General features: G+C 40.0%; 1 protein-coding gene across 1 annotated transcript in view; it reads right to left on the minus strand.

Moving 5' to 3' along the window:
• LOC144767740 (natural killer cells antigen CD94-like) overlaps positions 1–27,768 on the minus strand; it is a 147,006-nt gene that overhangs the window by 68,374 nt on the left and 50,864 nt on the right. The window contains exon 3 of the mRNA XM_078651125.1: positions 21,790–21,948. Coding sequence (XP_078507251.1) covers positions 21,790–21,948 — 159 coding nt within the window. The remainder of the gene's footprint in view (positions 1–21,789; positions 21,949–27,768) is intronic.

The following is a 27,768-nucleotide window of genomic DNA, read 5'->3' on the forward strand; positions in this document are numbered from 1 at the left end:
TCCAAATGAGAGCTGTGTCTTCTATTACTGCTTCCTTAAGTGTTAGATGAGTGAATAATGATCCACTGTGTCAAAGGCTGCTGAATGGTCCAAGAGAAGAAGGGCAGCAACCCAGTTCTGCTCCACTGTGTTTTTAACGTCATTCCAGATAGAGATTAGGGCAGATTCAGTGCTTTTTACTGGACAAAAACCAGTTTGTGAGTCAGAAAGTATTCAATTGTCTTCATTGGGAGTCAGAAAGTATTGATTTTTCAATGAATTGTGATATCCGGGAGAAAGCTGCTCTTTCTGTGAGTTTGCCCAGGAATTGTCGGTTTGCTATAGGTATGTAGTTGTTGGGGTCTTGCATGTCCAGGATAGGTATTTTTAAAAGGAAGTATATGTATGCCTTTTTTAGGTTTTCGGGGAAAACTCTTATAGTTAAGTACTTGTTGACAAGTGTTCTGACTGGGATGGCTGCTGATGCTGATTGTAGGATGTTTTTGAAGATTTGAGGTGGGCAAGAGTCAGAGGGGTAGCCGCGTGATTTGCATGATTTGACAAGGTCCAATATTTCAGCTAAAATTCTTTGAAGGAGCATAGTTTCTGTGTTTGATTTTGTCTGGAGAGTATTGTCCGAAACAGGTTGGGGTATTGGTATTTTTGTTGTTTAGGTAGGTATCCAACATATTTGCTTCAGATTTGTAATGGTTAGCCAGTTTGTCACAAAAATCTTGAGAATGAGAATTAATGGCTTCTGTGCATTTGAAGAATTTGGTGAGTATTTTATATTTTATAAAATTCTTTACTAGCACGCTTTGCAATGTGAACTCGGTTTGAATAGTATAGTTTTTGCTTTTTTGATTGTTGACTTAATTATTCTGTTATGTCTGTGTAGGGATATAATGTCTTCAAGGCTATTTGTATTGAGCAAGTAGCCTTGAAGATTAGCATTTTTTTTTTTAAATAAGTATTCATCCAAGGTGCATGTTTCCTTTTACTATGCTTAGACATCTTCAAAAGAATTAGATCAAAATCTCTTTGGAGTGTTGATACATAATTGATGGCACTTAGACCTATAATAGAGTTAAGCAGGTTTTCTAATTCCTCTAGTTTCAGTGTGTTCCATGGGCGATTTCTGGTTTACGGTAAGATTGTTTGTCTGTGGGGTTAGAAATGAGTTGCTGTAGGTTGTGTGTGTCTAGGACAATTACTGTGATTCTGGGGGTAGCATATTGGGTTTTCCAAGCCATATGCTGTGGTCACTGAGGATGCATAGTTTTGAGTATAGTGTAAGAACATTGGAGATTTTGCCTATCAACGTGTCTGGGTGTGTTTCATTAGTAGGCAATGGTCTGTAGAGAAGGATAACATTGGAATGATGTTGCATCTGATAAGGAGGGTCTAACAAGCCTGTAAAGAAACATCCTCTGCTTTGGTGAGATGTGGTGTTTCTTTAAAATAAGATAGCTACACCACCTCCTCTTTTGCCAATGCGATTTTGTGTTTTTATTTTCCAGTGGAACTGCATTATGCAATACTGGTGTCATATTTTTTCCCAGTCACGAGTCTGTAATGAAAAGTAGATTTGACTGTGTGTCTATAAATAAGTTGGATATATGTGGTACTGTTTTTTTTAAATGGATCAAAAATGTAAACACTGTAAAGAATCTATTTTGGAGGTGGAGAGAGTTTGTGGTACAGAAGGTTGAGTGTTGTACATTGAAGTTGTGGGTGGTGTGGTATTGTTCTTGGTTTTAAATGTTGGGGAAGAAAGGAAGTGCTGCTTTATGGCATTCATTATCTTCTTACAAAAGGCTTTAAAGACTATGAGCCAGATGTACGACCCGTTTTTGCATGCGCAAACAGGTTTTCGACCCGTTTGCACATGTGAAAAGCTACATGGCCATATACAAATCTTATTTAGCGAGTCACATTTTAGGTTTTGTGACTTGCTATTAGGAAGGGGTGTTCCCTTCCTAATAGCGACTCACAAGCCCTATATGAATGTTTTGCGTCTGCAAATGCGGTGGCAAAACACTCACAAATTACCACCCTCTTCAAGAGGGTGGTAATGGAGTCATAAATATGTAAATGTAAATGTATGTGTCTTGTAAAGCGCACTGCTGCCCTGAGGCGTCGTGGCGCTATAGACCGCTGGGTAACCTGTCCTGGCTATCCCTGTGAAATGGTCCCTACTGGGTATCTCCAAGGTGAAACCAGGCATCCCCGGCGAATGTGGGGGGCCGTTGTAGAGATGAGGCAAGCTAATGCCCAGAGTTGCTGAGTGTGATCCCTGGTTAGAGTAGGCACCGAGGCGAGAATTATCGAGTCCGCTGACCCTGGTCCACGACCCTGCTGCGTCGGGAATTGAACCCTGGTCCCGGGCCGTTCTCTGCTTCCAGGTCTGCCGCCTCTAACCAGTGAGCCACACCACTCAAAATGCTGCATGGATAGAGTATCTTCTGGAAGGCTTTAAATGTGGACTATTTTTGTTGCTTTTTAGTGAAGAGTTGAATGGTGTATGTGTGTTGGGATAAGTGTGAGTTGTTAAGTTAGTGAGAGTATGTCCTTTTAAATTGTGTATGTGTATTTGGTTTTATTGTTGAAGGCCAGTGTAGTCTGGTATTTTGATTTGAGGTGTATGGTTTGAGTGTGAAATTGTGCAGTGCTGTGAACAAGAAGGGGTTGTGTGTGAGTATAGTGTAGTCTGAGCAAGGGAGAATAATTGTTTTGAGAGATGTTTGTGGGATGTTCAGGGGGATGATATTGTCTTATTTGTGGGGAGAAACTTTGATAGCGTGTTGTCTTTGGTTGTGTTTGAGGAGCAGAAGAGGATTGCTGTGTTGTTAAATTGTGTGATAGATGGTTGAAGTAAAGATTTTGAGTTGTGGCAGGTGCAAAGTCAAAAGAAGTAATAGGGTATTGAAAGATAATGTTGAAAGGGTAGGTGTTTGTGAGAATATAAGTGTCAGTTTTGGTAAGTACATTAGATGTGTATTTGGTTGTGTTGTAGTACAGGGCAGTGGGTTGTGTGGGAGTTATGGGTGTAGGAATATAAGGACATGTGGGAGTGTGTTCGAGTATTGGGTAGAATTTTGCGAGATGTGAGGAGTGGATTGAAAATCTATATTTTTACTAAGCATTTGTGAGATTGTGTTCATGGCTGTGTTTCTGTCTCTTTCTTGGAGAGTGGATTCAGAATTTAAAATGGGCTCATCTCAGGCCCTTGGCCCGAACCAGCCCGAACAGGCCCAAACAGGCAATTTCCCCTTTCCTCTCTACCTTCAGCCTTTCTGCCCAGGCTGAGGCACACTAAGCTTAAATAGCCTTAGTGATCAGGTGACATTGGCCTGATTGGAACCCTAGCCAGTAAGAACCAAAACCCTGAACCTTAGAGCAAATGGGAGCCCTAACCCTAGAAGCCAATCACAGCACTAGCCCTATTAGCCAATCAAACACAAACCCTACACCCTAGCTCCTATATAAGCCCTAGCCCTAGCAACCAATTAAAAGCCTAGCACTATCAACCAATCAGAAACAAACCCTAAGCACTATGTGAACCCTAGCCAAACCCTAAGCCTTGCGTACAATACACACTCTATCCTTGGGAAGCAATCAGAACCCTAGCCTTATCAACTAATCAGAACATAAATCCTTAATTCCAATACAGACCCTAGCACTGAAACCCTTCAGAACACGGATGCAACAACCAATAAAAAACTAATTTAAGAAACATTTGACTTAAATGTAAGGGCCTGTAGAGGTGTAAGGGGAGGGGGAGAGGTCTGATCAGCTGTCTTTGCACCAATCTCTAATTCATAGACAGGTGTGCAGGGGTAGGGGAAAATGCTCCTAAGGTAGAAATCTCCTTGGTAAAGGCAAACCCAATGCATATGTTGCAGTGTCTGTCAAACCCTGCAGATAAGGCCCAAATATATAAAGCCACTAAATAATGTTTTTCACAAATGTAAAAAAACCCTGTTTCTCTAGCCAAAGCAAGTTCTACTTACACTTTCCAAACATATTTTAAACCAGAAAAACAGATTAAGCAGTGTCTTATACACTTATACTAGGCTTACGGATGTCGTTTTTCTTTGCGGGTAGAGGGATGCCTTCTAGGAGCCTTAGCACACTTTGGGGAAAAGAAGGAAAGAAAAAATTAAATCATCCCCCTCAAACAAAAACTGCAGCTTCAAAGTTAAAAATTGCATAGCAAAAGTCTGTGCTCTTATCACCTTTCCTTTAGCCTTGCTCACTGGACTATTTAGGGCTCACAGACACTGGGGCTACAAAATGGAGGCGGCTGTCTCGGGGTTCCCTTCACAAACTAAAGGTCCTATCGCAGGTATGAGCGGAGAGACGTGCTCACCTGTCTGTATGACAATCAATTAATCACAAACTGGTGTGCAGGGGGAGACACGCTTCAGGAAAAGCAAGGCAATAAATAAAACAATCATGCTATCACAAAAACAGCAGTTTTACAGTGTAAACTTACACAACACGAGTTTGTGCTCGTACCACCTTTTCCTTTGGCCTTGCTCTTGGGCTGTTTAGGACTTACGGAAGCTGAGGCTACAAAATGGATATCGTTGCCATTGGGTTCCCTTTACAAACTTAAGAGCCTGTGCTAGGTCTGAGGGGAGGGGAGAGGCGTGCTCAGCTATCTGTGAGCCACTCACCAGAGAGAAAATCGGTGTGCAGTGGAGAGGGCAAATGCTCCTGAGCTCATAATCTCCTTGGATACAGACTTGCTCCTTAATGTTTCTCATTTGATGTATTATGTTTACTTGAAAAGCCAATTTCATGTGTATGAAATATTGATAGTGATGGAGCAAGGTGAAGAACAAGATTTTGTTCAAACTTGCAAAGTTAATCTCCCATAATAATAGTAATTGAATTAATAAGCATGTGGTGAAATTACTAATCAACTTAGTATAAGAATTTATTCATCAGTACACACGGGATTAACTATTGTGCTTTTTGTTGCAAACGCAAAAAATAATAAACTAACCTTGTCTATTGTCTTTGTCAGTATTAAATGCGGCTGTTTAACTAATGGCATGTGCTTATTTAGTGTGCTTATGTTATGTCCTTTCTGTGACAAAAGCTTGTGGAGATTCCTGCAGTTCAAGAAGAAAAGTAATTATGAACGCTGCTTGTGTGTGTTTTGCTAGGTAACATAATTAACGGGTTATAATTAGTAAAGGGGGTGGGTAACAGAATGGGTCTCAATTCTTTAATTAATTGATGTCTTGTGTTTGTTTAATAATAGTTTCCAAAGCGAGGCCTAAAGATCATTCAGAAAAATGGCTGACAGAGATGCAGATGCGAATACTTCTCCAGAGTGGAGCCTTGCACATGCGCAGTTGTGAAGATTTATACCACGCTGTCATCAATATCTGGAAAGGCAGTTCTTTTGTTGTGCAGAACGTGCTCTCGGAGGAAAGGCTCAAGGACAGGAACTTGATGCGTTTGCCAAGGATAGAAAGTTATAGTTTGAGACTCGAGGGGAATGTATCTTTCTCGAGGAAGCCGAAAGACGTGGAAATGAGAGACAATGGGGCTTAAGAAAAGCCTGGACTTGGTCAAGAAACGGTAGTGACCTAATATTTTATCATGGACTGACACGGGGCAGCCAATGAGAGGCTTGGATTTCTAAGAAAGAATGTAAAATGTAGAAAGTTTAGTTAGGAAGAAAGGTATAAAACCTGATGTTATGAATAGGAGGGCGCTTCTCGCTTTCCGATTCCTGAATGACGTGACGTGCTGTTGGACTCTTTGGCGCACGTAAGGACAGCAGACTTTAATGAGTTTTCCTTTCTAGGAGGAATGAGAATTAGACAGGGAAATAGATTTAGGGAATGGAAACTGTTATTCTGCTAATAATTCATGTTTTCTGATTTTGCTTTGAGAATGTCAGTCTAATAAGTCATTTCCTTATTAAAATGCTGCTTATTATTCACTAATAAAATAAAGATTTTAAACGTAAATGCTCTTTCTTAGAAAAATAAAGCTAATAAAAATTAGATTTGAAATGACAAGCTGGTCTTGTTTATTCATCAATCAATCAATCAATCAATGACACTTATAAAGCGCGCTACATACCCGTAGGGTCTCAATGCGCTGGGGGGGGGGGAGTGCCGCTACTGCTCGAACAGCCAGGTCTTCAGCTTCTTCCTGAAGGAGAGGTGGTCTTGGGTCAGGCGCAGGTCGGTCGGGAGGGAGTTCCAGGTCTTGGCGGCCAGGTAGGAGAAGGACCTTCCTCCTGTAGTTGCTCTTCGGATGCGGGGGACGGTGGCGAGGGCGTGGTTGGCTGATCGGAGGTGGCGTTTGGGAGCGTAGAAGTTGACTCGGCTGTTGAGGTAGCTCGGGCCTTGGTCGTGTAGGGCTTTGTGTGCGTGGGTGAGGAGGCGGAAGGTGATTCTTTTGTTGACGGGGAGCCAGTGAAGGTCTTTCAGATGTCCGGAGATGTGACTGGTTCGTGGGATGTCGAGGATGAGTCTGGCTGAGGCGTTCTGGATCCGCTGGAGTCTCTTCTGGAGCTTGGCGGTGGTACCGGCGTAGAGGGCGTTGCCGTAGTCCAGTCGGCTGGTGACGAGGGCCTGGGTGACGGTCTTCCTGGTCTCGGTGGGGATCCACCAGAAGATCTTCCGTAGCATGCGTAGGATGTTGAAGCACGCCGAGGAGACGTTGTTGACTTGCCTGGTCATGGAGAGGGAGGAGTCCAGGATGACGCCCAGGTTTCGTGCATGGTCAGTCGGTTTGGGTGCGGTGCCCAGGGCGGGGGGCCACCAGGAGTCGTCCCAGGCGGAGGGTGAGGAGCCCAGGATGAGGACCTCTGTCTTGTCCGAGTTCAGTTTCAGGCGGCTGGTCGTCATCCACTCGGCTACCTCTTTCATCCCTTCGTGCAGGTTGGCTCTGGCGGCGGCGGGGTCGTTGGTCAGGGAGAGGATCAGCTGGGTGTCGTCGGCGTAGGAGATTATGCTGAGGTTGTGTTTGCGTACGATGGCCGCAAGGGGGCTCATGTAGACGTTGAAGAGGGTGGGGCTCAGAGATGATCCTTGGGGGACGCCGCAGATGACTTCGGAGGCCTCTGACTTGTACGGTGGTAGGCGGACTCTCTGTGTTCTTCCGTCGAGGAAGGAGATGATCCATTCCAGCGCCTTGTCCTGGATGCCGATGTTGCTGAGGCGCCGTACTAGGGTGCGGTGGCAGACCGTGTCGAATGCCGCGGAGAGGTCTAGGAGGATGAGGGCCGCTGTTTCTCCATTGTCCATCAGGGCTCGGATGTCATCGGTGGCGGCGATGAGGGCGGTCTCGGTGCTGTGGTTGGCTCTGAAGCCGGACTGTGAGGGGTCGAGGGATCCGTTCATCTCGAGGAAGGCGGCCATCTGCTTGTTGACGGTCTTCTCGATGACTTTGGCTGGAAACGGGAGGAGCGAGATGGGGCGGTAATTCTTGAGTTCGGTGGGGTCCGCTGTGGGTTTCTTGAGAAGAGCGCTGAGTTCGGCATGCTTCCAGCTCTCGGGGAAGGTGGCGGTGTCGAAGGATGTGTTGATGATGTCTCGCAGGTGGGGTGCGATGACAGCGTCGGCCTTGTTGAAGACGTGATGAGGGCAGGGGTCGGTCGGTGATCCGGAGTGGATGGAGTTCATCGTGCGGATGGTGTCTTCGGTGCTGATCGGGGTCCAGGCGTGGAGGGTGGTGGTGGGGGGTGGTTGTTCGGTCATAGTGTGCGTTGGTTGGTTGTTGAAGCTGTTGTGTATGTCGGCGATCTTGTTGTGGAAGTATGAAGCGAGGGAGTTGCAGAGGTCTTGCGATGGGGTGATGTCGTTGTTTCCTGCGCTGGGGTTGGAAAGCTCTTTCACGATGTTGAAGAGTTCCTTGCAGTTGTGTGCGTTGTTGTCCAACCGGTCCTTGAAAGCTGTTTTCTTGGCGGCGCGGATCAGCTGGTGGTGTTTCCGGGTGGCAAGTTTGAAGGAGGTCCTGTTATCCGGTGTCGGTTCCCTTCTCCAGACTTTCTCGAGGGCTCGGCAGTTCTTCTTGGAGCTCTTGAGTTCGTCGGTTCATGGTCTAGTTTCCATCAGTTGATCCATTTGCCTTAGTGGCCTAATTTAAATGACATAAGTTTAAAACCATGGTGAGAATAAATAAACTGCAGTTGTATATAATTATGTAAATAGTTTGTGAATAGTATTGATTAATTTGGTCACATGATTCAGTCGCTCAAAAATTGTCTCATTGGTTTATGGGCCTATATATGTGTTTATGAATAATGGTATCGTGGTGATATGTAGTGTTTGCGAGACAGTTTTTCAATCAGAGCGCTGGATCAATTACTTGGTAGCAGAGTTCGGTTACTATGGTAACTGGCATGTTATATGTTAAATACATAGGATTGATGACTAAAACATGTTAAGTTTGTCTAGTTGTTATATGTAGTCGAAAGGTTTTTTACAGCAGTGTGAAAATTCCTGGTTTGCCGGCAAGAGAAGTGTGACAGGTGAAGTTACACAGTGCATTTGTTCTGTTTCAAAATAGTGGTATCGCCGTATATCACAAGTGTTGTGGACGTACAGCACAAGTTTAGGGATTTTAGGTATGTAAGGTAAAATGCATAGTGAGGATTGTTTATGAAATTGTAGCTTTGAGTATAGGGACTTATGTCCTGCTCTAAAACTCACTGTGAAAAGAGTAGTAGAATTTTTCCAAGCTTGAGTGAAGGGTAAGAAAGCGTCGTCTATCTTACTGGCGAGAGAGGATTTCTATTGGTGGGTTAGAGTCCTACTAAAGATTCATGTATGCATGATTAGGGATTTTTCTGTTTGTATGTGCGTAAATGAATTTGTAATATTCGATCAAGTAAAACTCTGAATTGTTTCTATATGTGCATTCAGAGAGAAACGAGTTTGTTAATACCTGCTAGAAGGGTAAAGTAGCCTTACTTTATCAACGAATTTAAATATTCAGTGAAAATAGCGTCATCTATTTCACGCAAAAGAATACTTGAATGTTTGAGAAAGCTATCACTTTATTTTAGTGAAACAGACAAATGGTTTGTTTTTGTGGAGTTACTAACTGAATTCAATTGAAAGATTTGTAAATATGGCGATGTGAAAATATTTTGTAAAGGAGGTGTCAGAGCGGAGCGAGGGACAGAGAAGCTGCAGCAGCAGTATACGTCACAGGTGTAGCGCTGTGATTGGCTAACATACGTCACAGAATTCGCGCATTGATTGGCTCTTTCTGAAAAGCAGTAATTCTATTGGTTGAGCAAAATAGTGACGAGGCTTAACCTGTTTGGCTTGTTGGTGAATTTCGCGCACGGATTGGTTGGAATCACGGAACAACAAGGAAGTAGTTACGATCTTTTCCGAAGTAAGGGAAATTGTTTAAAAACATGGATTATTATTACATGAAGGAGAAAAAGAAGCTTTCATGGTTTCAGAAATTTAAAAATAAAATTAAACCTGACAAGAAAATTGAAACGCGAGGTGGAAGATTACTTCATAAGTACAAAACACCTGCAGCTTATATGTTAGGTGAATATGGCTATCATACTTGTCTTTGGATTGAGAATTGGATGGGATATACTAAAAATTATGGTGTATTAGCATGGCCGGAAGATGGATCATTTAACATTGGGGTTTTGAAAAATCTAAGAGAAAAGATGACAAACCTCGTACCAAGGCCTAGACTTACTCAATTTGAGGCTTTAGCTGAATGGGAGGATGAAATGTTTGAATTAGAACGAGAGAATAGAGGAATACCAAGAGGTACTGGATTGGGTCTTAATAGGGAAACACATGAGGATAGAATGCGTCGATGGAGACGTGCAGACATGTGTGATGGTTTGTACCCAGCGAGAATAGTTAATGAGGTGACTGATCAAAAGAATGCCCAAAAGAAGAATAAGAATAGTGAAGAAAGTGATGCAGAAGATGCAGTTTTTGAAGAAATTTATATTAGAAAACCGCCACCTTATCAACCAGTTTGTTCATGGTCTTCCCCAAGTGCCCCACCAAGATCTTCCCCAAGTGCCCCTCCAAGAGAAATTATTGATGAGACATCTCCCAGATCAAATCAGAATAATAGAAAAACGCCTGAAAGAGTAGAAACAAGATGTAATTCTAGTATATCAGGTGAAAATAGAAATTATGCTGAAACTCCAGTGCAGAGAAATGAAACCCCAAGAAATGGAATGAGAACAGAAAGGTGTGAGGAATTACCAAATACCTCAGAATATGTTCGTTCAAAAGATGAATTAATACAGCAGTTAACTAAAAACATGGAAGCAGTAACAGTATCTGTAACGATTGGACCTGTTCTTCCAGTATTTGATCAAAGAGAAGTTAGAAATTCAGCTTTAACTGTTCCATTAAATGCAGAAATACAGAAAGTGGCCGAAAAATTTTATTCAGATTTATCTGAAATACATCGAGAGAAAACAATGATGCCCGATTTAACTTTTAATCAATGTTTGTCATGTAAAACTCCATCTGGTGCAGAATCTGATTCTGGAACTCCAGAAAAGAACCTGAATAAAATAGATTTAACACAAACCCCAGAATCTAAATTACTTGATGTCGCAAAATTGAAAGCAGATATAGAGGAGTTGATAATTGGAACGAATGGAACTGACAGTTTGAAAGCATATCAGGATGATGAATTATTATTTATTTGCAAAAGCATAACATGGAAAACAAAAAACAAACATGATCCATTAGAAGAAATAGCTTTTGAATTAGAAGTGGATTTAAGTAAACAAAAAGGTTTGCAGAAACCCTACAGAGTGGATTTCTCTGAAAAAGACATTGAAAATATGAATACCACAGGGAGAATAACTCACATTAAAGAATTAATTGTGATTATGAGAAAATGGGGTGAATTGAGCAAATGGAGAATAAAATGGTCAAAGAAAAGAGAGGAAGACAGAACAAGCTTAGCTTTTCCTGCTAGAGAAAAGGAAACAGTAGCAAATGAGTTTCCAATGAGAGAAATATCGGGAGGAGGGTATGTGCATGTTCCATGGACCAGACAAGACATTTTACTGTTTACAAATGATTTTCCTCGATTGAGAGAAAAACCTGTAGAATGGTATCGACAGGTAGACAGATTTGTGAAAGTTTCAAAAGTTTTGTGGGTTGATCTTGATGGATTCTTTGACATAGTTGTCCCATCAGATCTATGGACAGAATGTAAAATTTCTATAGATTGGCCTACAGAAGAACCTTCTCGGCATAAAGTAACAGGTGCCCCTTCTTCAGAAGTAATGAAAGTGAACGAAAAGGTAATTGTGTGGTTGAAAAACAAGATTCCCCCAAAAGAAGTAGATTGGGTTCAAATAGATAGAACAACTCAAGAGCCAAAAGAATCAGTACATTCATTTTATGAAAGATTACTGCTGGTACAATACAGTGGTTATGAAAATTTAAGTGAAAAGGATATGAGCCATTTTATATACAGATTTGTATATGGCTTAAGACCTGAAATTGGTGAAATGATAAGATCTGGAATAGTTGGTTGGCAATCACTCACAGTAGATGACATTTTGAGAAAAGCAAAATACTGTAGTGATGAATTGGATGCTAAACAAAAGAAGCTGAAAGAAAAGGTTATGTGGGCACAGGTAAAAGTGGCTGAACAACAAATAGCAACTTTGGGAAATAAAAATGTTGATTAAAATCAAGGGAAATTTAAAGGTAATTATAATAAGCCAAAGTTGATGGGAAATATTGAAGAGCTAATTGTGGCGAAATTGATCACTGGAAGCGCGAATGTAAGAATCCACCCAGAAATTTAAAAAATGCATCATTAAATCCACAGATGCAGAATGAGATAAATCAGCAGCAACAGCTACAGCGACAGGTAGTGATTCAGCAAAGTCAGATTCCAAAGCTACCACTTCCAAACTGTGTAAATGTGCAGAGATACAGTGCAGAAACAGGATTCGGCGGAGGTGAACAGGTAAACAGATCGCCAAGAGTGAATGTGCCAAATCTTTCTCAACAGTATTGGTTGAAAGAAGATGGAGGGAGTGAATCTGAGGATTACTTCTGACGGTGCCTGAGAGAGGAGGAAGAGTGTGTGCTTGGAGCCACTCTTGAGGTAGATCAATCTGGTCCATTTGTTAATGGTAAAGTGAATGATGTAGAAATTACTTTCCTAGTGGATACAGGTGCTACCCGTTCTACTGTCAGATCAGTGGAAATAGAAAACCACCCTCTCTCTGGTGAAAAGATCCAAGTAGTAGGTGTAGCTAATCAGCAAATAAAAACAGATTTAACTGAACCAGTTGAAGTTTGAATTGGCAAATTTAAGGATATGCATAGATTTGTAGTTTGTGATAGCAGTCGTGTAAATCTGTTAGGTAGGGATATTCTCTGCAAGATGAATTGTAAAATATATTGCTCACCGGATGGTATTGAGCTCCAAACTCCAGAAGAGGATGGGCTTTACAAATTAACAATGTTAATGGTTGAGGCAGAAGAAAGTAAATTATATCCTGTGTTTGATAAAAGTAATTTAACTGAAGAATTAAAAGAGACAGTGAATGTAAAAATGTGGGATTTCACTGGAGATGAAATGGGTTTGATGAAAAATGTAGACCCAGTAAAAATATCAGTAAAACAAGGAGCAGATTATCCGAACATTCCTCAGTATAAAATGAAAGCAGAAGTGATTGAAGGAGTCACTCCTGTAATAGACAAATCCATAAAACAAGGTGTTCTAAAAGAAATTGAGAGCAGTCCATGTAATTCACCAATTATGGGTATTAAAAAGCCAAACAGAACTTTTTAGGATTGTTCAAGACCTGAGAAAGATTAATCAAATTGTTGTTCCATGTTGCCCAGTTGTGCCAAACCCAGCGGTAATATTATATCAGATTCCGCATGATGCAGAATGGCATACAGTTATTGATTTATGTAATGCATTCTATACTATTCCATTGCATCCAGAGAGCCAGCAAATGTTTGCGTTCCGGTTCGAGGAGCGCATTCTAGCATGGTGTTGAATCCCTCAAGGGTACACCGAAAGTCCATCTATTTTTAATCAGTTGCTAAAGAAATCCTTGGAAAATCTAGATTTACCTGGAAAATCTACGTTAGTGCAGTACATTGATGATCTACTTGTGGCTTCAAAACAAGAGATAATTGTGTGACAGATACTATTACTCTTTAGAATCATCTGGCAGATGCGGGACATAAAGTGTCTTCTGCAAAATTACAGTTTTGCAAACAAGAAGTAAAATATCTTGGTCACAGAATTGCAAAGGGAGTCAGACAAGTGACAACAGAAAGAATAAAAATGATTCAAGCAATGCAACCTCCAAAAACACAGAGACAGGTTAGAATGTTTCTAGGAATGGTAGGTTATTGTCGCCAATGGATTAGTGGATTTTCAGTAATTGCAAAGCCACTGCAGAGACTAACAAAAGCAGACATAAAAGACCCAATTTGTTTAACAGATACTGAATTAGAAGCTTTTGAACAGTTAAAGAACTGTTTGTGTGAAGCTCCAGCTTTGGGAATGCCTGATTATGAAAAAGAATTTGAGTTGTATTGCAGTGAAAGAGAAGGATGTGCATTATAAGTTCTGATTCAAAGACATAGAAGACTGAGAAAGCCAATAGCATATTTCTCAGCTGTTGTTGACCCTGTTGCGAAAGTATTACCAGGTTGCTTAAAAGCAGTAGCTGCAACAAGTGTAAGTTTGGAACACAGTGAAGGAATAATAATGGGATTTCCAGTAAAAGTATATGTACCACATTCAGTTGAAATTCTCCTCACTAGAAGCAAGACACAGCATTTGACAAATAATAGGTTAACTAAATATGAAAAGACTATCCTTGGATCAGATAATGTCTCTATTGCAAGATGTGTAAATTTAAATCCTTCCACTTTATTACCTGACGGTACAGTAACAGAAGTCAGAGATGAGGTTGATCATGAATGCCTGGATGTATTAGAATATTGCACTAAACCTAGGCAAGACATAAAAGATGTCCCATTGGAAGAATCAGATTATGTTTTATTTGTTGATGGTTCATGCTTAAGAACAGATGAAGGTGTTCTAAGTGCAGCATATTCAGTGTGCACAGTTGCAGATGTAATTGAAGCCTCCTGTCTCAAAGGAATTCGTTCAGCTCAAGTAGCAGAATTGATTGCTTTGATTCGTGCATGTGAAATGGGAAAAGAGCTCAAAGTTACCATAGTGACTGATAGTCAGTATGGTTATGGTGTAGTCCATGATTATGGCCAGCTCTGGTCTCAAAGAGGTTATTTAACTTCTGCGGGATCGCCAATAAGAAATGTACAGTTGATCAAAAGATTGATCGACGGAATTCAGATGCCAGAAAAAAATGCAGTTGTAAAGTGCACAGCACACAAAAAAGGAGAAGATTACATTACAAAAGGGAACTCGTATGCTGACTCAATAGCAAAATTCTGTACAAAGAATAATTTGTCCATTAATCGGGAAAAAGACAATGAACATGTTTTGAACTCACTTATGCTAACATCTGTAGTTGAGACTTGGCAAGGAGTAAAAGAGTTACACGATGAGGCAGATGATGAGGAGAAAGATACATGGTTAAAAGCAGGATGCAGACAGAGAGAAGAAGATGAGATTTGGGTTTACAAAGATAACAGACCAGTAATGCCAGATAGCATAATTTATGACATGGCTCGCATGTATCATGGTCCAGGACATATAGGTAGAGATTCAATGATTAGATTATTTAGACAAACATGGTACAATCCAAAATTTAGAATTATTGCAGAATCCCTTTGTCAGAGATGTTTAATCTGCCAGCAGATCAATCCAAACAGAAAAACAGTTGTGAGCATGGGATCCATAGGACGGGAGGGTGGTCCATTTACCAGATTACAGCTTGATTTCATTGACATGCCACCTCATAACAAGCTCAGATATGTCTTGGTGATAATCTGTCTGTTTTCGAGATGGGTGGAAGCATTCCCAACATGTCACAATGATTCAGTTACTGTGGCAAAATTGCTTTTGAGAGAAATCATACCAAGGTATGGATTTCCGGTGACGGTTGAAACTGATCGTGGTACACATTTTGAAAACAGATTGCTAAAATTGATTTGTGAATCACTGGATATAAAGCAAAAGGTGCACTGTGCATATAGACCAGAAGCATCAGGTGTTGTTGAGCAAGTGAATGGTACAATAAAAAACAGAATAGCAAAAATGTGCTTAGCAACAGGAATGAAGTGGACTGAAAACACTTCCTCTTGTTTTGATGTCTTTGAGAAGCATTCCAGATAGAAAAACAGGTTTGAGCCCCCTTGAAATCCTTATCGGCAGAGTCATGAGGCAAGCATTTGTTCCAATTGACAAACTGTTGAGCATTAATGATAGTGTCATTATGGATTACTGCAAAAATCTATCTGATGTGGTAACTTCTGTGTTCCATCAGGTGGGAACTGAAGTAATTACAAAAGAGAAAGAACAAGCTCATGATCTGTTACCAGGAGACTGGGTGAGAAAAAAAGTACATCGAAGAAGAAACTGCCTAGTACCAAGGTGGCAGAAGGCAAGACAGGTGATATTAGTCACAACAAATGCAGTAAAGTGTAGAGGACTGAAGAGATGGGTTCATGCTAGTCATACTATACGGGTGCCAGCACCTGAAAATCCTGACGAAGGTGATACAACAGCTGGTTCAGATTCTGAAGAAGAACCTGAAAGAAATCGAGATCCTGAACATCGACAGGAAAGTCGACATCTGGAAAATTCAAATGCGAATGAGGCATTAAATGAAGAAAATGAAGAGATTGTGATACAAGACTCAGAAAATGATGAAGATCTGCTAAACCAAGAAGCAGAAAAGGAGTCTGAATAAGAAGTGATTCAAGATCAGGAGAGTATTGAAAAGCAGATTGGAAGCTCTGGAAGAAGGAACGAAGATTCTGAAACTGGTGAGTTGGAAGTAATTGAAGAAGAGGAAGAAGACAACATTGCAAGTACCAGCTATAAGGATGATGTTCCTAATAGAGTGAAACTGCCGAGTAAAGAAGTACCTGGATCTAAAGCTGATAACACAGAAAGTGAAACAGATGAAAGTGAAGATGAATCCAAAGTGAAAAGTTCAAGGAAAAGAGCTTGGAGAGTGGAGTGTAATCTAACTGAACCAAAAAAGAAGTTAACAAGAAAAGGAGATAATTGGCCAGATGAAAATGAGAGCCTAAAATTCAAATTAGTGAACAGAACAAAAGAGCAGGTTAATGAGATCTCAAGTCAAAGGGAAGGAGACTCATATAAGAAAAAACAAGCAGCAGGAAAGAAAATTGAAGTGATAAACAGCAGAGCAAAAAGAGTAATAAAGCCAAATCAGAAGTATAAGTCACCTGAGTGGACTTATATGATTATTCCACCAGTAGTAGAAGTAAATAATAGTCAAGAAGATTTAGATGATGCAAGTGATAATGATTGATTTTGTTCTGACACAAGGTTGAAGAAATTGTGTTAGGTGACACAAGGTCGAAGAATTTGTGTTAGCTGGAAAAACACATTGATATATGACATAAGGTCAAAGAGAAACTGTTAGGTTAAAAAAAAAATCAAAAAGAGGGGTGTATATTTGGTAATGTATATTTGGTAATTTTTAATTTTCAATTTTGATTTTTAATTTTGAAGATGCCTTCTACTAATAATAATTCGAGATGCTCAATTTTCAGGAGATGTTGCAAATTGTCTTCAATATGTGTAATCTTGATAATCCTAGTTTGGTTAATTTTAGCTGTCATTTTTCCTTTTAGAATAGATAAAGAGATGTATAAATCTAACATGACTAGTAAAGTTGTGGTTAATCATGATAATCATGATATGGTTGACAAGACTAATAAAATTATTGTACATAAACCAGAGATTCCCCAAGATAGATCTGTAGGAGATTTTTCTAGTAATACCTTTTCAAGACTTTTATCTGAATATGTAAAGGTGATGGATGCAAAAGATTGCTATATTTGTGTGAAATCGCCTACCTCTGTTTCAGAAGGTGTAACGTATAATATGCTTCCTCTTACATATGGCATAACCTGTAGTGTAATAGCTAGTTTGTTTTATCAAACAGGTCGTTTAGAATACTATTACTCAGATTTTGATGAGATTTTTGCAAATCTAAAGGTTGAAAATAGTTTGAATAAAGTGAAACATGCTAAACAGATGAGGGAATTTTTCCTAGTGACTCGTGAACTAACTTATGAGTATGCTTTTAGAAATAATTTAACATGTAAATTGAGAACGGAAGAGAAAACATTCTTAAATATGGTGGAAGAGAGAAGGGCAATTTACAAGCGAAATGAGATGTTGAAACAAACCAAATCTAAATTTTGGCAGGTTGAAGATGAAAAGCTCAATGGTAGAATTGAAAATGTTGCAATTCACATAGGTAAACCTGTTAGTGGAAAACTTTGCTTAAGAAGAGATAATACGTTATTTGATAATTACTTTGTAGGTGCAAGTCAATGTGAAGATACTTATCGTATCTTAGGAGGATGGGGATTTAAAGGAGGGAAAGATCCAATTTTTCCTGGAATTTATTTTGTTTGTGGGAATAAAGCTTATTACAATCTTCCTGATCACTGGTATGGGACTTGTTACGTGGGATTAGTTTTTCCAAAGATTTTTCATATAGATAGAAATGTAAAGGGGTCATTTGAAATTGCCAAACATCTGAATAGATTCAGAAGGGAAAGTTTTTCAGAACTTTTGGGAGATATATTTGGTGCAGTAATACCCATGGTAGGAATAAACTTGAATGCAAATAAAATCAGAAAAATGTCTACAATTGTTGATAGATTGTCCACAGATACTGCAAGTGGATTTCAATTAGTGAACACAGAGCTTATTGCCATGAGAACTATGGTAATGCAGAATCGTCTTGCTTTAGACATTTTGCTAGCAAAAGAAGGCGGAGTCTGCGGAATTTTACATGTCCAGAATTGCTGTACATATATGCCGGACAAGAGTCAGAATATAGAAATGTTTATTAAGAATATTTCAGAGATAGATAATGAGATTGAACCTTTAGAAGAGGATAGTTTTACAGAACGTCTAGGGAAAGAATTACAGCAATCAAACACTGGTTTCAAGAGATTGGTAGCTCAATTATAGGTAAAATAGTCTTTCCTTTAATAGTCTTAGCTATAGTAATACTTTTGTTAAAAATGAGTCGCATGATACACAGGAGAAGGAAACATGTTTTAGAGAAGAAAAGGATTTACAATTTGAGAAAAGAAAAAGAAAAAGAAATAGAATTAGAAGAATTTCAGAGAACTCAATATGAGAGTTGCAGAAAAACAGTTGAATCTAAACTTTAGAAATACTAATATTAAGAAAGTCCAAAACATGTTCAAGGGTTGAAAATTTATAAATTTTTGGGTATTGTTTGGTGATTTTGTAATCACCAGATGAGGGAGTTGATGGAGCAAGGTGAAGAACAAGATCTTGTTCAAACTTGCAAAGTTAATCTCCCATAATAATAGTAATTGAATTAATAAGCATGTGGTGAAATTACTAATCAACTTAGTATAAGAATTTATTCATCAGTACACACAGGATTAACTATTGTGCTTTTTGTTGCAAACGCAAAGAAAAATAATGAACTAACCTTGTCTATTGTCTTTGTCAGTATTAAATGCGGTTGTTTAACTGATGGCACGTGCTTATTTAGAGTGCTTATGTTATGTCCTTTCTGTGACAAAAGCTAATGGAGATTCCTGCAGTTCAAAGAAGAAAAGTAGTTATGAACTCTGCTTGTGTGTGTTTTGCTAGGTAACATAATTAACGGGTTATAATTAGTAAAGGGGGTGGGTAACAGAATGGGTCTCAATTCTTTAATTAATTGATGTCTTGTGTTTGTTTAATAATAGTTTCCAAAGTGAGGCCTAAAGATCATTCAGAAAAATGGCTGACAGAGATGCAGATGCGAATACTTGTCCAGAGTGGAGCCTTGCACATGCGCAGTTGTGAAGATTTATACCACTCTGTCATCAATATCTGGAAAGGCAGTTCTTTTGTTGTGCAGAACGTGCTCTCAGAGGAAAGGCTCAAGGACAGGAACTTGATGCGTTTGCCAAGGATAGGAAGTTATAGTTTGAGACTCGAGGAGAATGTATCTTTCTCGAGGAAGCCAAAAGACGTGGAAATGAGAGACAATAGGGCTTAAGAAAAACCTGGACTTGGTCAAGAAACGGTAGTGACCTAATACTTTTATCATGGACTGACACGGGGCAGCCAATGAGAGGCTTGGATTTCTAAGAAAGAATGTAAAATGTAGAAAGTTTAGTTAGGAAGAAAGGTATAAAACCTGATGTTATGAGTAGCAGGACGCTTCTCGCTTTCCGATTCCTGAATGACGTGACGTGCTGTTGGACTCTTTGGCGAAAGTAAGGACAGCAGACTTTAATGAGTTTTCCTTTCTAGGAGGAGTGAGAATTAGACAGGGAAATAGATTTAGGGAATGGAAACTGTTATTCTGATAATAATTCATGTTTTCTGATTTTGCTTTGAGAATGTCAGTCTAATAAGTCATTTCCTTACTAAAATGCTGTTTATTATTCGCTAATAAAATAAAGATTCTAAACGTAAATGCTCTTTCTTTGAAAAATAAAGCTAATAAAAATTAGATTTGAAATGACAAGCCGGTCTTGTTTATTCATGGTCTAGTTTCCATCAGTTGATCCATTTACCTTAGTGGCCTAATTTAAATGATATAAGTTTAAAACCATGGTGAGAATAAATAAACTGCCGTTGTATATAATTATGTAAATAGTTTGTGAATAGTATTGATTAATTAGGTCACATGATTCAGTCGCTCAAAAATTGTCTCATTGGTTTATGGGCCTTTACATGTGTTTATGAATAATGGTGAGTATCGTGGTGATATGTAGTGTTTGCGAGACAGTTTTTCAATCAGAGTGCTGGATCAATAGCAATAAACAACAAGAGAGAGAGGGAATGTAAGGAGCACTCTTGGTCCCCCAAATCGAATAGTCAAAAACAACAGAAGAAATTATTGATAGAACACCCCTATTATGTCAGATCTCACCATGTTGAATGTGTAGCTTTCACTGCCTAAAACCTTCAAAATATCCCCTATTTGGGGACTCTGACAAATGTATTTCTCAATTGGTTGCAAAAAGACTCAGTGCTAGAATCTCTATTTATTCATACTTAGACTTTTCCTGACTTATTTAGAGGTAGGTTCTATGTTGTTCTTCTTGCTGAACTATACTTTTGTTCTGGCTACATGCTTGCTTTGACCTTGTGTTGGTTCTCTTGCATTTAAATGTTTTGCTTCAATATTGATGTTGCTTTAAATGTGACTATTTTTGTCTCCTCTAATGCTTTTTACAGTTGAATAAACCTTCATTGTTTTCCCTTTCCCTTTAAATTTGTTCCAAGAAGATTCTGTTATTTGCCCTAGAGCTATCGTTTTATGAAGACCCACACTGCCTCTTCCCTGAGGCTCAGCCATTTTGATTTATTAATTAAAAGTATTTACAACATCAACATGGAGACTTTGCGCTTCGTGGGTTGTCATCACCCTGTGCCTTGTGCCTACCATCTGTGCGAAATTGTGAAATATTACCGCAAAAAAACAATTTATAACTTTCTTAGTCCTTCAATATCCTGCTCGTGTAACACAATCCTTCACTTTACAACACCATAACTGCTGTCTTCTAGCATATTAGTTTAACAACCACCACCAACTATGGGCCATATGTATCACAATGTTCTTTTGCGATTCTCCAATAGTGATTGTTTGTGAATCGCTATTTGAGAATCGCAAAATGCTATGTTCATTGGATTTGCAAATAATTTTGTGAATCAAACATATTGCTTAATTGCGAATTGCAAATTTCGATTCGCAATTAAGAAATACCTTCCCATTCATTCCTAAGGGCCTAGAGGCTCATAGGAATGAATAGGAGACATTCTCAATTTGCGATTCTCAATTAGGGATCCAAAAACTGAGAATGCAATTTCTAGAGTGCTAGGGTGTCAAAAGAACACCCAGTTGCATCCCTGAAATTTGCATGTGTTCACATGGCCACATGGCACTTTGAAAAATGCGAAAAAGTGAATTTTTCAAAGAAATCGCAAATTACCACCAACTTAAAGTTGATGGTAATTTGCGATTCCTTAAGGCCAAATTGCACTTTTTCTGTGCTTCCTACATTGCATGCAAGGAATCGGATTTTGCGACTCCTTAAATGCAATCGCAAAATAGAGAATCGCAAATGTTGTGATTCCTTATTTTGCGAGGCAGTTTTTCTTTAATACATACCACTAAGCCCAATTGCGATCACAAATGCCGAAATTTTGCGAATTTTGGTATTTGCGATCGAATTGGGAATGATACATATGGGCTACATTTCTTATTCATCATCTTTCTTCTCAGCTTGCTTAACTCAGTACTTTAACCTTAACTCTCCACGTTATATTGCTTTATTTGCTCAGCTAGGCTCAACAATGTTATCAATTTATTTTGCTTTGCAACACACACTGCTGTAACTATTACCTTCCCCGAATCTAGTTATTTCTATTAATTTTGTAAGTAACACATGTAGATGCACCACTTTCCTCTCAACTTACTAATGTTATCTGCTATCTTAAGTACAATTTTTTATTGGTTCGATTGTTTGTAGATTATAACTTCAGTGTCATAATTTTGCCATCTTCATTAACCATCTGATAATCCCTTGGGCCATTAAGGTACAGTTACCTGTGAAACACTTTGCCAAGTTTTCAGATCATTAACCATTGTCTCACCTTTTAACTCATCACATAGAAAGTCCTTTAATGCCTCCAATGTCATTGATGTCCCCTCAAAGACGAAGCCTGGGTTGAGATGTATCTGAAGATTACAGTTAGCAGTCAGGGCATCTGGGGTCTCTGAGTTTGAACGATTTTGAATAGCTGACCTAATGGCTGAAATAGTAGATAAAAAGGGGCCATTACACCACAATATGCAGCATAAATTGCATGTATGCAGTCTAAAAGTGTCATAAGGTACCAGACAGTGGCAGGCCAGTTACTTGGGACCTCAGTAAATCATTTGCAACTAAAGCAGAGCTCTTTAAACATTTTTTTGCTGAGCTTTCACAGAGGATTGATTTCATTTTGGGGCCCCTCTCCAAAGGGTTAGGGTGAAGGAGAATGAGCATGGGAGGGAAATGATTTCAACCTAGTTGTGTGCACTATCCTCCTCTCCCTCACTTAATGTACAATGATAGTGAAGCCCAGAGCTCAAGCCATGCCTCCCTGGGGCAACATTCCACACTGTGAAATAGGTTAGGTAAGTATTTATTTGTTGATTACTTAAAATCATTACAATCAGCAGAGTACACATACAACATAAAATTAAATTAAAAATATGCTGCTACAGTGTACATTTATATCTAAGCAAAATCTACAACTAAGCCCTAACATAGATTATTTGGCTGCAAATGATCAGCAAGCAAAAATAAAGTGCATTGTGCCAGCAGCTATAGTTTACAGTATACAATAGACTTTTCACAAGGGATAGGCACTACTCTGTATTAACTTCTATACTAATAATCTAAGGGGCCAATTATGACTTTGAGGAGCCTACAGTGGACAGTGCAATGCACCATCCACTGTAGTACTGCCAAAGCTGTAGTGAGCCCACCCACCGGATTCCAAGTGGAATCCGGGGCAGACGGGTGCTGCGCGGTAATCTCATGGTGGTATGCATGTTAGGTTCAATAGAGAGCCTAATATGCAGGCCGCCGCTGTGAGAGTGCCTGCAGCATTTTGCTGCCTGGTGTGGCATACATGCCATACTGTGCAGGAACTAGGGATGCAAATCCAGGGAGGCACTGTATGTGTCCATCCCACATGCAACCCCTGGGCCCAGAGAAGTCAGCGGACCCTGTTAGGGCCCCCTTAGTTGCCTCAATGCCACCATTTTCATGGCGGGCTCTCTGCCATGAAAAGGGTGCTGGTGAGGCAGCTCAAAATATGCTTTCTGGCGCAGCTGTGGCACTGCCAGCATAGTCCTGCCTCAGACCGCTGTGCGAATGCCGTGGCATCCTGAATCCCTGTCGATCGCAGCGGTCCTCAGGCGGTCCAGCTGCCGCAGTCGTAATACTGCAGGCTGTCCCGCAGTGCAGCAGTGGTCCGACCGCCACCATGGGTTCAGACCCAAAATCAGGCATTATGACCACTAAAGTCATGATTGGCCCCTAAGGTAATTTGAATCTGTCTCAAGCAACATTACAACTAAAACAGTTTTAGTGCAAGCACAGTATCCAAGAAGTATGCCTTGGTAAAATGTGTATTACACAGGAGTCATAGGAGTAATTTCAGTAATGCATTACTCTTGTGAAGGAAAAATACCAAAATTATGCGATTACTCTGGCTTGATTAATTAAAAGTAAATGGGGTAAAAATCCTACTGCAAGATAACAGGAATGGGTGCAATATGCACTACAAAAATAGTGGCAAAAGCTTGATTACGCTTCTCACACAATTATACATAATTATGAGTAATTAAGTCGTAATTTTGGTGAATATTGTTCTGTACCCTTTTTTCTAAACTATTTAATTATATACATTTCTACAAAAAGTATACACCTGCAGTTAGTGTTTTTGTTTTCCTTTTTGATATATTCTTTTGTGAGTTCCTTAATTCATTTATACAATTCATATACCTGAGGCCACTAATTTGGGCTCTCATAATTTGTTTCAGATACATTATGTTAAATATGTCTAAAAGAAATCCCTTGAAGGCACAGTTACGTGATACTGTTTTCTTGTTACCCAAGCCTCCAAGGGTTTATTGGGTTGCCCAATTTATTGAGCAATATCTACAGGTGGCATTTTCAAACACACAATTTAAAAATAAACTTCACTAACAGATGTATTTTTAAATTTTGAGTTCTGGGAGCCCAAACTCCAAATCTGTAGGATGTTACATGGAATCCAATGATAACCTATGGGAAAGTTAGTTCTTGCAATAGTAAAAAACCGAAATTGGCAATATTTCACTATCAGGATATGTAAAACACACCAGTGTATGTCCTACCTTTCAAATACACTGCATCATGCCCATGAGCCTGCCTTGGGCCTACCTTAGGGGGGATTGATATGCAATAAAAGGGAAGGTTTGGGCTGGCAAGTGGGTGCGCTTGGCAGGTTGACATGGCAGTTCAAAACTGCACACACAGACACTGCAGTGGTAGGTCCGAGACATAGTTGCAGTGTCCCTCATGTGAGTGGCACAATCAGTGCTGCAGGCATTTGATTTACAGGCCCTGGGCACACATATTGCACTTTGTTAGGGACTTACCAGTACATCAAATATGGCAATCATGAATCACTAATCATATTCACAATTTGCACAGGGAGCACATGCACTTTACCACTGAAATGCAGCACACAGTAAAAAATAGGAGGTAAAAAAAGAACAGAAAAAAAAACACGCCAAAGATGCCAGGTCTAACAGCCAATAGTCACCCATGTTTGATAGAAGTAACACTTAGGTGTACCACTCCAGCCCAATAGAGTTTTTATTGGTAAGCAACACCCAAAATTATGTGCAACATCTGGAAAAGGACTAGGCACTTGAGTCTTGTGCTTCGGGAAACATTGTAAGTTGAATTGAATTAGAAAAAGAGGAGCAAAATGGCATACCGAAACTTTGGCAAGAAAGATAGCTGTCCATTCAATCAGTAAAAAATAGCTAGTTACCCACTGCCTTTCACTGGTTAACTATGAAATATGACTTACAATTCTGGTGGATACTTCTAACTGCATATGTCCTCACATTTTGAATATTCCCCAGGTGTTAGACTGGATCCAGAATCTTTTCAATCAGTACTCCCGTACAACTGTATGCATCCTTGTGTGGCTCAGGGCCAGCGCTGTCCTGTTCCGGAAATGATATGCTGAAACTCATATAAGGGCCAGACACAAATCTGGACCTACTACTTTGTCTCCGACAAGTCAACCTTTTCTCACAATTGACCTTTAAATCAAGTATACAATAGGAAATCTCCTCTCCCAAGACTACCAAGTTCAAACTTTGTTGGGACTGTCACAAAAAAATGTATCCTCATGAGGTGCCTTGTGGCACCTGGGATGTGATCAAGACTCCAGGCCCGAAATGACAGCGCCTAGATGATTCAGATGGAAATATCAGACCAAGTGAAAAAATGTTACGTCGACAAACACCGAAAGACTCTGCCCCATGTCCAGTTGATGTCAGAAGTATTGTCCTAGTCCCGTTACCACTCCCAAAATTATTCCTCCAGCAGATCATTGTCGCAATTTAAGTAATCAGAAAAATCAAAAATAAAACACACTGAGTAAACTATTTGGTATATATATATTGTATATTGTATACATTATTTGCTCCCTTTTTTCGAAGGAAGACTTTCAGTAGTATTTCACTGTTTTTCTTTTATGTCTATCACTAATTTAGTCACGTGCCTTTGGTGCTAGCTGTCTTAATGGTCCATTCAATGTTTGAACGTTGTCATGTGATCAAGCCACTCCTGTGGTGAAACGCGTTATGGCTGACTAGCGAGAGAATAAACGCTACTCTTTGCACTTACTCTGGGTTTGTGTCTGCTTTTTCGTTGTATGCTGGAGGACAACGTGCGGCATCCGATTCTTTTCAAGCAGCATCTTGGATATATGACTGGTGGAGCTTCGACCAGCTATACACGAACCCCCAAACGAATTGTGGTGGCTGGTAAACTGAAGCCTGTCTCCGAGCCACGGCGCGGAGCCTTTGTTTTTCAATCCGGAAGGATTATACCAGCGTTACCCCCCCACTGGAGATAGCAAGGCGCCTGGAACGCTCGCTTTTCCCGCGGTACCGGAGGGTGCACGGGACTACAAGCAGGACGTGAAAGGTAGGACCTTTCTAACATTGTGGGGTGTTTGGTGTGCTAAAAGCCCTCGGCAAACGGAAGGTGACCTACATCTTTCAGTCCGAGTCACGCTTTTAAGTGAAATCAGCGTTTCTCTTTTCTCAACGGAAATTAACATGTCGGCCGACACGTTAAAGGATCGAGAAGCGGCAGCTCAGGGAGTGTTCGTTAACATTGCCCAGGTTGGTGATCATTCCGAACCATTAGAAAACACTAATGCCAAACCCGACGATACTTTGAAAAACAAAATGAAAGCATTGGAGAAGTTGATGCGCGCCGAACAGGCGAAATGGTGGGAGCACAAATCATTGAAGAGCTATCTGGAAGTTGGCAGAGTCCCGAGGGGGCTACGAATTTTATTGGCACCCACTTATGAACAGCCCAACCCAGAACTAATGAAAAGATGGGCACAGAGAAATCTTGATTCCTCCAGAGAATTGGTAATTCTACTTGTGGAGTTTGCAGAAATTGATCGTATCGAATTACAGAAAAGGGTGGTAACCTTAACAGACGAAATTGCACAAATGGGAACGCCTGAAGAAATAAATGGGCTTAATGCAGAAATGACAAAACGCCTTAAAAAAGAGGAAGAAAAAATTAAGGTACGCAAAGCTTTCAAATTTCAGCGCGATCTCATAGATTATGAAAGCGGGCGTATTTTCACTTTCGCGCGCAAATTCGATTCTATCAAAAGCGGGAAAACAGTGGGGAGAAACAAAAATAGAATGCAAGCTACTACATCCAATGCCTCTAATGAATCCACTCTCTCTGACTTCAGCTCTGCTGCCGAAAGTGATAATGAAGTCAACACAATGAGAACAGTACCTGTGGACCCCAAAACGATCCCGTCACCAGGCGATGAAATTGTTTTTTTAGCTATGGACCGATTATCAACTCTGCGACCAAGAAATCGTCAGAATCAAGCTGCCAGCGGAGAAACCGCAAACACGGCCAAAGGCGGAAAGCAAGGAAACGCGCCCACAAGCAGCAGTTACAGAGGCAAGGGGAAGGGCCGTTGGAAAAATTAGCCATGGCAGGAAACTTTTGCAACTCTATCCCCCCTGCGGATCGTAAATCTGATGAAAACATCGAAAAATCTACGGAAAAAACTGTCATCAATCTAACCGAAACTACACTCACCCAAGCGGAAATACAAATCTTATCATTGGGACTTTCATATTGTAAGGAATCAAATTTCAACTATGCCACCACGCGGATGGATATATATCAATTTATCCGTAAGCTCAAATTGCGCAAATTCCACACCATCAAGCAAGCCACTGAGGCAGCTAATGGTAATGATGTTCGTAGGGGAAGCCAAATAGTTACCGGAACACCTACATCCACTGAGTTACCATCAACCTTACTCAGTGTACTAACGGATCTTCATGCTGAGAGCCGCACTGAACCCTCGCAATCGTCTCAAAACAGTCGATCTGTCTACCAAGCTCCTGAAAAGAAAATTGTAACTCCCTTCAAGAACAAATCTAAGTTCAACCCTATCATGCCACGTGATGGCATTGACATTTACAACGAGCATGTGATAAATGAATTGAAAAAACTGAACTTTAAAACATGCGCCATGAAAAATAAGATACTTAGACAAAATAGAACTTATGATAATCTGGTGGCTAAAATACAACAAAACAACCAGATTGTCATCAGAAATTCGGACAAGGGGGGAAACGTGGTGCTGTGGGACAGAGATCAATACATGACTGAAGCAATGTCTCAATTGAATGATCGCAATTGTTACAAAATGAGCAGTGCGTCAGCAATTAAAGAGACTTTCAACTTATTTCATTCGAAACTTTTGGCCTGGAAGAGTGCTGGCTTAATCACTAAAGAT

The sequence above is a fragment of the Lissotriton helveticus genome, chromosome 7, assembly GCF_964261635.1.
Source record: "Lissotriton helveticus chromosome 7, aLisHel1.1, whole genome shotgun sequence".
Classification (NCBI taxonomy): domain Eukaryota; kingdom Metazoa; phylum Chordata; class Amphibia; order Caudata; family Salamandridae; genus Lissotriton; species Lissotriton helveticus.